The 16,487-nt window shown below is 34.2% G+C and overlaps 1 protein-coding gene, 1 non-coding gene and 1 pseudogene across 2 annotated transcripts; all 3 read right to left on the bottom strand.

Moving 5' to 3' along the window:
- Nucleotides 1–823: 823 nt before the first annotated feature.
- On the bottom strand, nt 824–940 carry LOC120131906. Its single transcript, XR_005516959.1, has one exon. It is a non-coding gene; the product is annotated as a U5 spliceosomal RNA (small nuclear RNA).
- A 1,413-nt stretch (nt 941–2,353) lies between these two features.
- On the bottom strand, nt 2,354–3,469 carry LOC120131840 (arogenate dehydrogenase 2, chloroplastic-like). The gene has a single exon (XM_039148731.1). It carries the CDS (start codon nt 3,467–3,469, stop codon nt 2,354–2,356), a length of 1,116 nt encoding a protein of 371 aa, XP_039004662.1.
- A 745-nt stretch (nt 3,470–4,214) lies between these two features.
- LOC120131336 lies at nt 4,215–8,936 on the bottom strand (annotated as a pseudogene).
- Between the last annotated feature and the right edge of the window lie 7,551 nt (nt 8,937–16,487).

Here is a 16,487-nt window from a genome sequence, read left to right on the forward strand (position 1 = left end):
CTGTTCAACTACACAGTTTCCCCCTTATGTTCCAAGAATAAAAAATGCTATCACAAATAGTTGCACCTTGTGAAGGAGCAGCAGTTCAACGCAGTTTGAAGCTTGAAATCTTCAACAGCCAAGGTTTCCAAGATATACAGAAGCGTTTTACAGACGACGATGACTTGTTTCGACAAAGCAATGCAAAGGAAAAACAAAATTGGGATGTAAATGAACATCTGATTCAAATGTCTTTCGAAAACATAATACGGATCTTGTGACTTATGCCATTAGCTCCTTACCAATTATTGGCATAACCAACAGGTATTCCCACCTCCATTCCATTGTGTTATGGTCAGAGCTCTAAAAACCTGCACCAAATAAAACATTATTTGAAGAAAAAAACGCAACAAATGAAATCCAACCTATGTCACAAAATTATGGTGGTATGTAGTACAAGCTTTTTATTTTTCAACATTGATTCCAAGCTAGCCATTTAAGGAAAGCTTCAGCCACATTGTATAATATTAAGAAGCATAGCATTAGCATTCACCGTTAATACAGGTTTCTTAAACCACATATTTCAGCACTTATCAGAAATCCAAATTGCTGATTATATGGACTATGAAGTGCTGACCCCCAAAGATCTAAGTGGCTCGATTCTAGGAAGGGGTAGACACATTACCACTACCATTCACCAACTCCTTCAACTATCAGTGAGAGCTGTTAACTCGAAAGGAATCTAACAAACCAATACTGAAATGGTTGAGGATTCTTATAAAGCACAACCACCCCCAAAAAATAAAACACCATATAAAATCTTTGGAACTAGGAATGGGATGGTGGCATTCAACGAGGAAAACCCTTCCAAAAATAGGCGTATGCTGTCTTGATTGGAGAGCACAAGGTATTCTTTAGTAAAAGGCCAAAGAATAGTTCGCTTTGTGCTCACCACACGGCTCCGTGAATCTACTTATGAAATTAGCTCCTTTATTTATGGACGTCGGTTGGGATGTTCTTTTATGTTGCGCAGCTATGTGGGATTGTTTTATTCTCCAGTTTCTACTCCCTGAACCTTTGGGTCTGCAATTCCCCCCTTGTGCAAAATTACACACTTTTCTATCACGTTTCCCTCATTTCTCCTGCTTTATTTTATGAAGCTTTCAATTTTAACTTCAAAACCTCTGGCCGTCACCCCTCTGATATACTGTTTCTATTTAGAGCTCAAACTCTAAGTGGGACAAATATAGTTTTGGTTTCGATGAGTTGCTGAAGCACCAAAAGATTGTCTTTTGACTTTAAGCTTTGATCATCAATCTTCCAATTAGACCGAAGCAACAAAGAAAGTTAACGTTTTTTTTGGGTAGTGCTGTAGCGGCAGAAACACAGTTCCCATTAACTCAGTGTTGTCGCCTACGCATTACTTATTCTGTCAACAGGCATTGATATCGGCACTGAAAAGTAAATTGATCTGATAAACCTGTGAATTTGCATAATGTTCTAGTAAGCACCGAATGTCCTCTGTGCAAAGGAATGAGGATCAAGCAGTACTTATTTAGACTATGGGGTCAATACATATGTAGGACTTAATTGCTTGGTGGACTTTAGTTTCATGTTTCTATGCATTTTCCTGCTATCACAGGAGATCCGGAAGAAAACCAGCTATATTGTAATGCGAGCAGAAGGAATCTTTGATGTCGATGCTAATACATCTATTGATCAACTTTCTGAAGATCTACATCTCGAATTGCATAAGTAAGCTACTTATATCACTTGTTGCTTGACCATAAGCTTTCATTCTACTTGCAAGTTTTTGCTCGTATAGTTGCAGTTTTCATAAATGTGCATTCAAGTGCTAAAACGTAGGTCTTCCGTTAATATGAGATATATATAGTTGAAGAGCCCGTTTGTCAAATATGCATATACACATGATTTTTTTTTTTTTTTATGTTTTCTAGGAACACCAGGTATGAGGAAGTGTCAAGTTGTCTGTAAAAATAGCTAAATTATAACATAATAGAAAAGAAAATAATTCTGTTTGATCCATCTAGCCTTATATTTACGTTATCCAAAGGAGGTTCAATCTTACCCCAAAGATTTGAAGCCCCACTACTTTGATAATTAGGCAACAACATCTCAAATGCCCTCACTCATTGGAACCACCATGCATTTACCAATGCAACTTGCCAATCCTGAAACATTCATTTGGACAGGTTGAAAAACAATAAACAAGTAAATTCACAAGGTTAAAGCAGCAACAACTAAGTTTGTTTACAATTATTGAAAAGAACACAAAGCTAACATCTTGACAAATAATAATTCATACTCATACCATAGGAAACAGAACAGCTCTGTTTTTACTTCAAGATCAGGATCAAAATCCATCTTGTCTAACATTATCCAACGGAGGTTCAATTAAACTTCCATTGCCAAGCAGCTTCTGAGGAAACCTCGTCTTTTTCTCCACCTCGCCGTTATCCCCAAACAATTGCTTCCTATAAACCTGATGGAGCCTCCCAAACAAGTCCTTCTTAATAGACTCGAATGCCATATCCAACCTTTCCAACTGCTCCAATGCATTCTGGTTATACATAAACAACCCGTAATACAAATCAAAGCTATCCCCTTTGGTATTCTCCACCAAATTCAACAATGTCTCGTACCCTTTGGTGTTAATAGGCGAAGACTCCAACCCAAATTTCTCCAACAGCCTCCCCATTGTATGAGTCACGAACTGAGACCCCGCCGCGTACTTATCATGCTCCATGCAACACATCTCCACCATTCTACACCCTTCATTCTCGAAAATGCCCAAAAACTTGTCGCATCTCTTCACTCGACTCTCCTCGTCCCCGATCCTCACTTTGTCGTAAACAAAAGGAAGCCCCGCCCACGCGGTTTTACCACTTTCGGGTCCGAACATGGGATGGGTACATAAGATATCGAAATCCAGAGGCAAATACTTCAAGAAAAGGTTCCTGGGGAACTCTTTAACCGAAAGAACGTCCACGAAAAGGGTGTTTCGACGCAGTCTTTGAAAGGGTAGTTTTTGAAGGAGAGTTTCGGTTGAAAGAATGGAAGTAGAGAGAAGGACGACATCTGGGTGTTGCTCGAAAAGATCGTTAGGGTCGGAGTAGAAGGAGATGCCGAGCTGGTTGGCGAGGCCGGCGTAGTTAGTTCTTGAGTGAGCGAGGATAGTGTGGTGGTGGCGGAGGAAGGTTTTGGAGAGAAACTGGCCAAAGTTGCCAAAGCCGACGATGGCGATCTTGAGGGACGTGGATTGAATGTAGCGGTTTTTGAGATGGGATTCGTAGTCGAAAGGTTGAGCGGCGTCGATGCAGTTGATTTGCAAAGAAGGGAAATAGGAGGATTTGGAGGGATTGGGGACGAAAGGTTGAGGGAGACGGTGAGGGAGGGAAAGGGAGTGTGAAAAGGCAAGTGGAGGGAGGGATTGAGGATTGAGAGATCTCGTGGCAGAGGAAACCAACATTGTTGAAGCCTGCGATTTGTTTAATTAGCTCTACTGGGAATTTATCTTTATAAATGAATAGTAATTAAAAAGGGAAAATTTCAGAGTAGGCTTTATTTATATTTCTTCTGGTTAACAGAATTCATGGCTGGATTCTCCTTAAAATGTTATCAAATTTGCTCCTTCTCTAAAATTAGAGGGGTTAATAATGAATAATTAATGAAATTTATTATTAAATTACTTTTTACACTCACAAACACAACCTCAAAGTTATTTGTATATATATATATATATATATATATATATATATATATGGCTGAAAAATAAAATATTTATTTTTACATTTGAAAAATGAGTAATCAATTTGAAACTAAAGAGTGAAAAAACTGGATTATATAATACGTATCAGTTCTCTCTCGTGCGTATCTGTTAGCCATACTATCTCTGTGTTGATTCCCTCGTGTGCTTGAATACCTTAACACGAAAAACCATAATGATTCAACCAACTACTACGCCGTAATGATATAGGCTTAGGCCCATCTTCGCTTCTCTTCGTCGTCAGCCTTCAACCATGCAAATTCTGAACGACACAAGAGGAAGATAAGGTTGTGCCTGGGGGGACCTTGCAACTCTACTAATATAAGCAATTCGTATATAACGATGGTCACTTCATTAATAATTATTCGCCAAGAAAAGCACGCATCAAAACTATCTTTAAGACTCTGGAAAGCAGCTCTGTGGTTTTAATGTTTGAAAAAGATTGAGATCACAAAATTTCAAAATTAAGTTGTTCCGACACTTGGAAAATAAAACAGACTACCTTGACTCATCCACGATAACAAATGATCCTTTTCTGTGATCAGTCATCATCGACCCATCAAAAACAGTAATGACTATATCTAAGCAACACTAACAGTTTGGATGGATACAGAAACTTGTTTTGGGAACAACATTGTTACACGGAAGTTAAGCTGCACGTAACAATCCGTCCCTCCCCAGTAGTGTTTTCTGGTCATCCCTTCTTTAAAATATCTTGAAGAGCAAGCCACCATGAGTGGCAAAGAAGGGAGCGAACACGAGTGACTCGACTGCCATAAGCTTGATCAGGATGTTAAGTGAAGGGCCAGAGGTATCTTTGAGTGGATCACCAACAGTGTCACCAATGACAGCTGCCTTGTGAGGATCAGATCCTTTTGGACCAAGGGTCCTCGCGTGCTCTGAGGCACCAGCCTGACATTGGAATATATATGAATCATAAATAAGCCAGTAAAAAATCCGACTTGAATATTTTGAAGTACTTACCTCGATGTACTTCTTGGCATTGTCCCAGGCCCCACCAGTGTTAGAAGCAGAAATTGCAATCTGTTAAAGCACAAAGCCAAGAGCCATAATCAGTGAATTTTTTAAGTTCACCCACTTTTCCAACCATCATCCATCATGCTTTCGCAAGTACTTTACAGATATATTCTCACAATGGGGCCTTGCTATAGCTATATAATTTTCACAAATAAACCAAAATTGAATTAAGGATTCTGCCAAGCGTTTCCATCTTTACCTAACACCAGAAACAAGAGCACCAGCAAGGACACCAGCAAGAGTTTCAACACAAAGAAAATTCCAACAATTAGGGGAGTAAGCATAACAAGGGCACCGGGAGGAATCATCTCCTTGATAGAGGCATCGGTTGAAATTTGACACACGTAGCATAATCAGGCTTCGCCGACCCTCCATGAGACCAGGAATGGTGTTGAACTGTCTGCGAACCTCCTCAACCATCTTTAAAGCTGCACTCCCCACACTCTTCATGGTCATGGCAGAGAACCAGTAGGGAAGCATGGCTCCAACAATTAAACCGATGAACACCTTTGGGGTCAAGACATCAACAGTAGTGATAGCTGCACGGCTCACAAAGGCACCAAATAGAGCCAATGACACCAATGCTGCTGATCCAATGGCAAATCCCTGGAAACATACAAGGATTGTACATCAAATATGCATGACCACTAATTGAATTTGCTATACTATGCTTAAAGCAAATCTGGTGTCAATTTAAACACACTCCTAGGACAATCTCTAGAAATAAATTAAGCGTTGTACCTTCCCAATAGCAGCAGTGGTGTTTCCAGCAGCATCAAGAGCATCAGTTCTCTCACGAATGTGATGGCTCATGCCAGCCATCTCAGCAATGCCTCCAGCATTGTCACTGATGGGACCATAAGCATCAATGGCCAACCCAGTTGCAATGGTGCTCAACATTCCAAGGGCAGCGACTGCAATCCCATACATGGCAGCAAAGCTAAAACTAACAAAAATGCTGATTGCGATGGCAAAAATCGGGATGATCACAGATTTGTATCCTAAAGCAAGACCAAAAATAACATTGGTTGCTGCTCCTGTCCTGCAGGAATCAGCAACATCCTGCACAGGACTACAAATACAGAAATATATAGATCAGGATTCAAAATTTGAAGCAACAATGCTATAGATAATAAGTCAAAGACTGTTTCTGGTACCTGTAAGCATTGCTGGTGTAGTACTCAGTAACGAAACCAATAATAAGTCCAGCCCAGAGACCAACACCCACACACAAAAATAGTTGCCTGCAAATCAAAATCATTTCAGCGGTTACATGTAAAGGTATCAGAAACAAGATTCTAGGCGAGACATAATGCAGGCCACCAGCTTCAGGTCTTTATGAAGTTTATAATAATATTCATGTCAATGAGCAAAAGGTTTTGGACCTTTCCTAGTCACAAAATTAGGAGCATGGCTGACTATTAGTATGCACCTAGGTGGATATTCCAAAATAGCATGCTTGCCATATGCAAGAATCATGTAATCTTACCAGTTCTTAACAACTTTCTGATCCCCAAAATTGTAATGGTGAAAGAAGATGGCACACCAATCCAGTAACAAATGCAATTCCTACAGTCATAATAACAGGGATATAATAAGCTGCTTCTTCAAAGCTGGTTCAATTTCGTTGACTCCCTTGATTTCGAAGAAATCCGTAGCAAATAGGGTTGTGATCAAACAGACAAGAATACCAACAGAACTAATGAGCAGAGGATACAGCATGGCAGTGAAATCGTGGTTTACTCCAAATGAGGATATAGAAGCAACAACAAGAGCAGCACAGGAAGATTCAGCATATGAGCCAAATAGATCTGAACCCATACCAGCAATGTCCCCAACATTATCACCAACATTATCAGCAATGACCTGAGTTATAAAACAAATACAAATCATTTAAGGTTCTACATGCAAAATAATTTCCTTGAACAAAGATTGACAAACATATAATTAACATGGAATAACTATGATATAAAAGAACGATTTTGCTTACAGCTGGGTTTCTTGGATCATCTTCTGGAATGTTCCTTTCAACCTTGCCTACAAGATCAGCACCAACATCAGCAGCCTTTGTATAGATACCACCACCAACTCTTCCAAAGAGTGCCATAGAGGATCCTCCAAGACCATAACCAGTAATAGCCTCAAAAAGGCCTTCCCAGTCATCACCGTAATACAGCTTGAAGAGATTGATGGCTACGTAAAGCACTAACAAACCATTTGCAGCAAGGAGAAAACCCATTACTGCACCAGATCTAAATGCAACAATAAAAGCCTTTCCAACACCCTTTCTTGCTTCTAAGGTTGTCCTTGCATTTGCATAGGTAGCAATTTTCATCCCAAGAAATCCAGAGAGAACAGAGGTGATAGCACCAAGCAAGAAGGATATAGTACTGAAGAGAGCAGTGCCAAGAGCTGGTTTGCACATCTTCTCCTTATCATAGGTGCAAGGCTGGCTCTTTGAGCTGAAGCCCTCAACAGAACCCAGGAAGAGGAAAATCAAGATAGCAAAGGCAATCATGAAGACGCCAACATACTGATATTCAGTGAAAAGAAAGGATGTTGCACCTGTTGCACCACGCATCAACCGACTTAATTGATATGGATAACCATTTGCAGAAAATCAACCATAAAATTGTCTTTTCTCCAACCCCATATACTTGACCAAGAGAAAATAGGCTTAGGTTAGACTCTTTAGTACGAAAAGCATTATCTCAAAAAGTTCACGCCATTGAAAACCTGTTTCGGCATATATCAGGTGTACTTTTGTTTTGAAAAATTCAATCTTCTATTATCCAATTAATTGATAGCTTATTGTTATATCAATAGAATACAATGACGCTGACAACTTATATTACCTCTAAATTATTAATATGCATTTAATGTTGTTATTACTATATTGAAACAAATTAATGTATTTCGACGAGAAAATTGAATATCAAATTTATTTTTATTTGACATATATGCATTGTTTTTTACATATATTAATTACAGACTTTGTTCTTTTTTAATTTTCAAACCATTGGATGTACACTTAGATTTGGATCATGGACTTATGGCACAAATTATATAAAATGATAACAATTGTTTATGATTATTATTATTTAACTACTGAACCGCAATGGTCAGAAATTTTCTAATACAAAAACTTAAACCGCCCCAACCCCCCCCCCCCAAAAAAAAATAAAGACAGCTCAGTTTCCAAAAGGAAAAATAAGCCCTTATAAAAATGATATCTTAACTAGATTATATACTATTTTAACTTGCAGAAGATAAATATAACTAGATTAATCCCTATGCTGATTCCAAGAAAGAAACAAAATACGTATGGAATAGGCAACGTGCAGCACACGTCCAAAGGCGGGCAAATTCTATTTTAAAATCCACAGAATCTAATAATTCTTTTAGATAAGGACCGTAAACTGCCGGTAATGATAGCACCATTCAAGATAAAGCCTGTCCCAGTTATAATTCCAGACTTACACAAATCTAAACTTTAGATCCAATTAAAAGATTTCACTGCTAATATACTTCCGATGAAAAAAATAAAGTTCTTATGGAATATAATTTTTGGCAAGGAATACCCAACCTAACTTAATTTTACAGTTGAGAGCCCTACCATCAAGCCAAATTGCAAGAGAATTAGCGATTTAAGCTATTTTATTGGAGATATGTTATATTTTTTTAAAAAAAAGAAATAATTTTCATATTATTGCAGCTCAAGTAGGAGTATGTGAAATGAAATCATTTCTCAAAAATATTACGAAATCCCCAAAAAAAAGGAGGAAAAAATAAAGTCCAGATCTAACATCAAAGTTCAAAGATTTTTACCTTCGGATATAGCGTTTTGAATTTCAGCGCACTTGGTGACGACGTTAAGGTCATTGAGTCCTTCCTCTTCCTCAATCAAGGAATCACCGTAACCGTTCTTGTCGCTACCCGATGCATGCCGCTCGGAGGTAAGCTTCACGCGCGACACCAACACCCACTGCACCAACGAGAAAGCAATCCCAATCACGGCGCACACTGGCACAAAGATCTCCGTCGCAAACTCCGATAACAACGCCTCCCCCATCGAGGCTAACTCTACAGTCCTCTAGTCTCCGCGAAAGATAAAAGAACTCGAGCTACGAAGAGGAAGAATGAATTGAGTCGGAGTATATCCTCTTTTATATAGGGATCCAGTGAATTTACGTCGAGAAAGGAAATGGGATATTTCTAATATCCAAAGAGAGAAATCGCCTGCAAACGAAGCTATTGAAGCATTTTGTTTTGAACCCTTTGATTTATTATATCAGTATATGGTGAACAAAAGAAGGGAATACATCACCTTATAGCTTTGGCGTGTACTTTCAACGCATCGGCATCAATGTCGGAATTCATTTATTATTTACTTAATAAAATAAGTATATAAATTATTCTTAAAATTAATTTTTGATGTTTAAATAATCTTTTGCTAAAAATATGTATTTAAAATATTTTTTTGTTATATTTTTAAGACTTTAGCATTAGAAAAAAAAATTCATTGACATAATTTATTAAAAATCTAAATGTGATATGTGTCACTTAAAGATTTTTTTAACGATAGTCACTTACAAATATAATAGAGAAAACTTTAAACAATTATTTTTAACAAAATTTCTTTTATGTATTAAAATATTTTTTGAAACATTTTTTAGGTGTTTATTTTTGTATTAAGTATTGTTATTTTGAAAGTTGAGAGTAATTTTAGGGGAAAGGATTCGACGACCCACGTGGTGGTGGCTAATTATGCACTTTACAATGGCCCAGGCTAGTTTATTGGTTTCAAAGAGTAATTTAATTTGGTTATTAATTCTAAATATTTAAATCAAACCATTATATGTATATATATAAAATTTCATTTTATATAAATTTAAATATTCAAATATAATTAATTTAATTCATAAATTATATTTTTATTTAGTAAGTATATTTTTATTTTGCATTTAAACAAAAATTGAAAAACAGTAAATATATAATTTATTTTATTCAATATTTATATTTTTTAAATAAAAAAAAATCTTTAAACATCAAAAGTTAATTTGAAGTATAATTTAGATATTTATTTTTTATTAGCCCTTTTGTTATTTTAAAAGTAGAGTGTAATTTTAAGGGAAAAGATTCGATGCGCCACAGAGCTGTAGATAACTATACACTTTACTATGGTCCCGTCTAGTTTATTTGGTTTCAACGAGTAATTTAATTTAATTATTAATTCTAAAAATTTAAATCAAACCAATTTATATATAGTTGAATTTTATATAATTTTAAATACTCAAATATAAAATATTTTTTTAATAATTATATTTTTTATTTTCATTTAAACAAATATTAAAAGATTATAATATATATTTTGGTTTATTTAATTATTTTAATTGAACTAATTTAATATATGTCTTTTCAATACTATAATAATTATGTCATTCAAATACTCAAATTATTGAATTAGCATATGTATTAATAATAATGTTAACTTGGATAAAATATAAAATCAAATGTGATAGTGAAATTTATTATTCAACAATATGTAAATATAACGAGAATAATACAAGAATTAAGCGATTTTAGTGTTAAATGAATTAATATTATTCTCTAAAATCCTGGATTTGAGCATCATAAATGTCATGAGTGTGAACGTTCAATATTAAATAGTTTAGAGTTATCTTTAAACATATGTTGCATTGTATTTACATCAGATTAATCAAAAAAATATCAAATAATTATAAGCATATGATAAATTTTATTATAATAATTATTAATATATATTAAATAAATATTAATTCACTTGATCTAATTATTATAAATTAAAAATTAAATATTTATATATGCTTAAATTCAATTTAATTTTAAATATAAAAATTATATATTATTTAAATATATTATTTTAATATTAATAATTTAGTTTATATTTTTTAATTATATTAATTTTATTCTTTGACTAACATTGATTATTATATTACTTATATAACGATTAAGAATATTGACATGATAATTTATTATATTATCGTGATAGTTTACTGTATTGACGTATTAATGAGTGAATTATATATACAAAAGTTAAATTAAAATTTGTACCAACTTTGAAATTGTAATTGACTTTTAATCTAATTTAAGGACAATTTATTAATATTAATAATTTAGTTTATATTTTTTAAATTTTTTAAATTTTATTCTTTGACTTACATTGATTATTATATTACTTATATAACGATTTAGAATATTGACATGATAATTTATTATATAATCGTGATAGTTTATAGTATTGACGTATTGATGAGTGAATTATATATACAAAAGTTAAATTAAAATTTTTACCAACTTTGAAATTGTAATTGATTTTTTAATCTAATTTAAGGACAATTTATTTTAATTAAAATTTTGATAAATTATTTTAATATTTAAAAAATATTTTATGAATAGTTTTTAAATGATATTATTCGAATGAAAAATATTTAAATGGTGGTTTCTTGGTTGGACGCAAAAAAGGGTGGAAGGCGGGGGCACATTAGGCGATGTAGTTGAAAACAAAATAGAGCTTAGCTCAGCAAATTGGCTTTCGCTTTTGATCTATTTTTAATTTGAACGCAACGGACATTCATTTGCTGACATAATTCGTGCCTTTCTCTTGGTTTTCGTCTTTAGTAGGTAAAGCAATATCATTATTCGTGTCTTCACGGGGTCGCGTCTTTTATAAATACTCTTAACTTTACGTTGTTTCCCTTTAATTATTACCTACTCCTCACTAATAAATAACACCTTTTACAATTCTCAAATCACACCAAAAAATATTTTTCTTCTTACTCTTATAATTCCTTCTAACAAGATTCAAGTGGGTTATATTATTATTTTTAGAAAGTAAAATTATTTTTATTATAATATAAACGTTAAATAGTGTATTATTTTATTATATTTGATTGTGTAATTTTTAATGTTTTACGGTTATAAAATGGAAGACGGGTTGCTGAATTTAGATAGGAATCATATCTCGAGCCATTTTACGGATACGGTAAAAATTTGAAATTGTGTTATGTTAATTATTTTGAATGTTTTAATTTTATTTTTAATATTAGTTCATATTTTAATTTGTATACTATTTATTTAATTAGGAGAATGACCGTATATTATATTTATTTATTCGTAAAACTAAGTTAAAGATCTGAACTATGTCTGGTCGTATTTAGTCGAGGCTATATTCGGTTACATAGCTAGATATGAAGGGCATTGTAACCTTGAATCCAACATTATTTCTACATTGGTTGAGAGGTGGATACCAGAGAAACACACATTCCATCTACCATGTGGGGAGTGCACTATTACATTGGAGAATTTTCCCCTACATTTGGGGCTTCCGGTAGATGGGGATGTCATTTCTGGTATGGTAGATGGTGATTGGAATTTCTAGTGCGAGGAATATCTTGGAGTATCCTGCCTAATTTCAACGGTGATCGAATACCATTATCATGGTTGGCTACAAATTTTCGACAATTTAGCAATGATTGTTCCGAGGAAGAAGCTAAAATATGTTATGACTCATAAGAGGGATATTGATGCCCGATAAATCTCGCAACCAAGTTCATTGTATGTGGTTACGTCACCTCATCGATTTTTAAGTTATTGGGTCATTCGGTTGGGGCTCCGTAGTTTTGGCATCTCTGTATAGATAAATGTGCTGAGTAATTGATTATTGAAAATGCTATCAGCGGATGTCTCATGGTTCTATAATCATGGGAGTGGTATCGCATACCTTTTTATGTATGGTGGTGAAGAACCTGTTAGTTTTCTCATTATTGCTAAGGTAATTTCAATATTGAGTTCGCATATAAATAATTTTTTGAGTGTATAATGAGTATTTTTTACACTGAATAGGTGGTCATGTGTAAGGAAAGATCATCGTGAAATACCAGACAAATTAGAAGAAATTCGACTGCTCATTGTGTAACACCCCCAACCTGTATCCGACCCGGATCCGAGTCTGAGGTGTCACATTGACTTTTCAAAACGTTTTTGTTACAAATTGGCAAAAATATAAATTCACAATCTAAAAAATGAATACTTTATATTAATAAAAATCAATCGGTTTTACAAACATATCAGAGCATATTTAATTCAAATCCATTAATACATGCCAACTACATTTAATATAACAATATACATATGATTCAAAATTCTTTTCTAATATGAACTTCGTAAAGGAGATGCTGACCTATCTTGCTCCACTTTGCTTCTCTTCTTACTTCTCGGAACCTACGTGTGAAAACATTCACACTCTAAGTCAATGACTTAGTGAGGCATGATAAACTTACTATAACCTGTCATTATTAATTCATACTATGCACACTTCATGTAATCATATATATGCAACTATAACATACATTATGCATCAAAACATAAATACATACATATATATATCATTTCATTGTCATTATTATTTTTATCATTAATAACATTATTTCATTATTATTTCTTAGTCATATACTCTTGTATCTAACATTCTTAACCAACCATATACAAATCATCATATCACATATATCACTTCGCAATGAAACAACATATAATCGTACTAAATTTGTTTATGTTATATTTTTATTAGCCCATGTACACATGTGAGAACTAAATATATGTAAGTACATTGAGGTTGTGCACCTATGCTGTCACCACAGCTCGTATAATTCCCACTGAGTGGCATGTGAAATCTATGTCCCGAAGGACGTCATCTATGTCCCGAAGGACCTATTCATATGTCCCCAATGACATAGGTACTTGTACATATGTCCCGAAGGACATAGGTAACCCTCGACTCTTGACATGCCAACTATACTTCTAGCTCTCATTTCACATAACATGGGCATTCTCTTTCATATCCTTTCCCATATTCATATAGACATACGGTTCACTTTCACATATCACATAGCTTATCACATATACTTTCTCTTTCATATATCTCATGTCATTTCTCATATCTTGTGATCATATAAGCATATTACTTATTTTCATATAGCTCATATCATTTCATTCATAAGTGTGCATACCTCATGTTCATATAATCTCTTATGTTCATATCACATATCTTATAACATATTCTTATATCATCACATATATCATTTATACTCATTCACAATTACATTAACATGTACTCACGTATATCATATAACGTATGCAATAACTAATAACACATATATCATGTCAAACATATGCTCATATTAATGAATTCATGCATTTTACTATAGGAAATAGACTTGTCGCAAGTCTTATTTCCAGTAAACATCATATATTATCTAATATGCACTCACTTGGCCTCACTAGTAAATGTCAATCTCTTATTTTTTTCTCGAAGACTATTACTTGGTTGACTTATCCCGACTTTGCTTTCGATAATTATCTACACGAATACATAATCCAATAAATATCAGAATTCGAATTACTTGCAATGATTCTTACTTTTGTAAGCTAATCAAAGCATTAATTTATACTTTCCAACATAAGTAGTATCGGTACTACCATCACAGTACCGATACTTCTATGTTATAGTATCGATACCCCCTCTGGTATCGATATCAATATTAGATTTGGTGTTACATGGTATCGATACCCTTAACATGGTATCGATACTACTGTACTATAATATCGATACCTCCTCATTGATATCGATACTCTATGAACAATTATATGAATTTCCACCTTAGGGTATCGATACTCATTCAACCAGTATCGATACCCTTACCCCAATTACTACTTATTTTCTCTTTGAAGTATCGGTACTGAATGAACAGTACCGATATCCCTAGCCTAGAATTTACTTGTTTCACCCGAAAAATTTCCATAACTTATTAAATTTCCACTCTATTAACTTCTTTTGCTTCATCAAACTCAAATATAACTTATCAAACCATCTTATATCACTTTAACTCATCAAATTATCCAATATCTCATTAGAATCCTTGAATTTAAAAATATTACCAATTATTCAACATGTTCTTAATTCACTTATATTGTTTCTAACTTCTTAATTAGATCATTGACAAGTCAAATATGACTTAAAAATCCATTTATAACTTCTTCCTCATCAATTCACTTAAAAACTCTTAATATTTAATCTTCCATAACTTATCATTCTTTAAGTTTCTTCATTCCTTTAAGTTTCAATAGTCTTTCCTTATGCTCTATCAATCAAAACAAATCCTTAATTGAAAGAAAATCAGCTGAAAAATCAAACTCACCTTAGTTATGGTAACTCACGGCTGGATAAGAGGAAGAAGAGCTCTCTGGAGAAATCTTTCCTTTTTTCTACTAATTTCCACGTGTTTTATATCACATAAAAGAAAGATAAAAATCTTTCTTTTGAAAATACCATTTTACCCTTTACTTCATTTAATATTTACTAACAATCTTTCACAAAATATTCCCAAATAAGTCCTGAATATTTTTTTGAAATCCAAGCTCAAAGTTTTAAAACTTCCATTTTAGTCACTAGCCCTGACTTGGATGTTACACATTGATCAAAAAGCTGGTACACATGTATATATTTAAATTTTGTTATTTACCTTTAATTATATTATGTAATTAAAATATTATTTTGAAAAGAATTATGTATATTTGTTGTAGTTTCAATGGAGTCCTTATGCTATTGACGAAATGAGACATTATATCCCACCTAATATGAGTGGTCCACTAGATGTATGGATAGCGGTCGTCCCTTTGATATGTTATGCTATTGTTGAGTGGCATCTGAGTGATCGCGTTCTCCGGTAATTTGGTTTCATACAATCTATTCCAGAAGCACCTATGAATCTCGACAATTAGCATAACGTCGATATACAAGCAAAAAAGTTAACTGGCTGATGAAACACAGTGACTGGGTGATGATGTGGGAGGATCAACATAGACGCATTCCCTGTAGGAATGTGATTTATGTGGACCAGTATTCAGTTGTGGATGACTACTACTAGTGGTTTAACATGAACTGTAAGTCATTCTTGCTTTCTGAGGAAGCACAAGCCCGAAGCATTCATAGACGTCGACAAAAGCATCCACCGTCATAGTCGTATTGTTCTCCGATTAGTGGACGGAGAGCATACGCTTCCAGTTTATCTTCAGTTGCAGCACCCAAACCATCACAACAACCATCGTCTACACCAGGTTATATTATGCAGCCTTCTAAATAAGGATGCATCCATTTCATATGGCTCCACAGCTGTTTCAGACACCACATCCTCCATTTTAGATGTCACCATAGCAGGTTCCGATGCCATCACTTCAGTGTTTTATGACCTCTTCAGGCAGATATTACAGTTCCATGTTAGTAGATCCAGTGTGGGATTCATATGTATCATATTTGGCGGGTGATGCGCCACCACAGACTTAGACACCTCTGACCCAATTTTTGCATTCATCGATGTCTATGTTTTCTGTTGAGTTAATCGATCAATGGAATTGGCCAAGAGGGGGTGAATTGACAATAAAAATTTTGGTGGAAGCTTTTGCAGAAAATTGAAAAGATTTGCACAGCGATTTAGAGTGGTTCGACTTTCTCAACCAAAGTCTATGCCCACTACCTTAGCTATCTACACTAAGGATTTTTCAACAAATTCACTAATTTGTTCTTTCTTTTCAGGACAAAGAGTAACCTTACAACTCCCTCAAGATTTATACCCCAAATTCTTAAGCA

This window comes from Hibiscus syriacus, unplaced genomic scaffold, assembly GCF_006381635.1.
Source record: "Hibiscus syriacus cultivar Baekdansim isolate YM2019G1 unplaced genomic scaffold, ASM638163v2 tig00110556_pilon, whole genome shotgun sequence".
Lineage (NCBI taxonomy): Eukaryota > Viridiplantae > Streptophyta > Magnoliopsida > Malvales > Malvaceae > Hibiscus > Hibiscus syriacus.

Bases quoted from the DNA above. Each gene is read 5' to 3' on its own strand.
- LOC120131840 (XM_039148731.1), bottom strand. From the start codon at position 3,469: ATGTTGGTTTCCTCTGCCACGAGATCTCTCAATCCTCAATCCCTCCCT.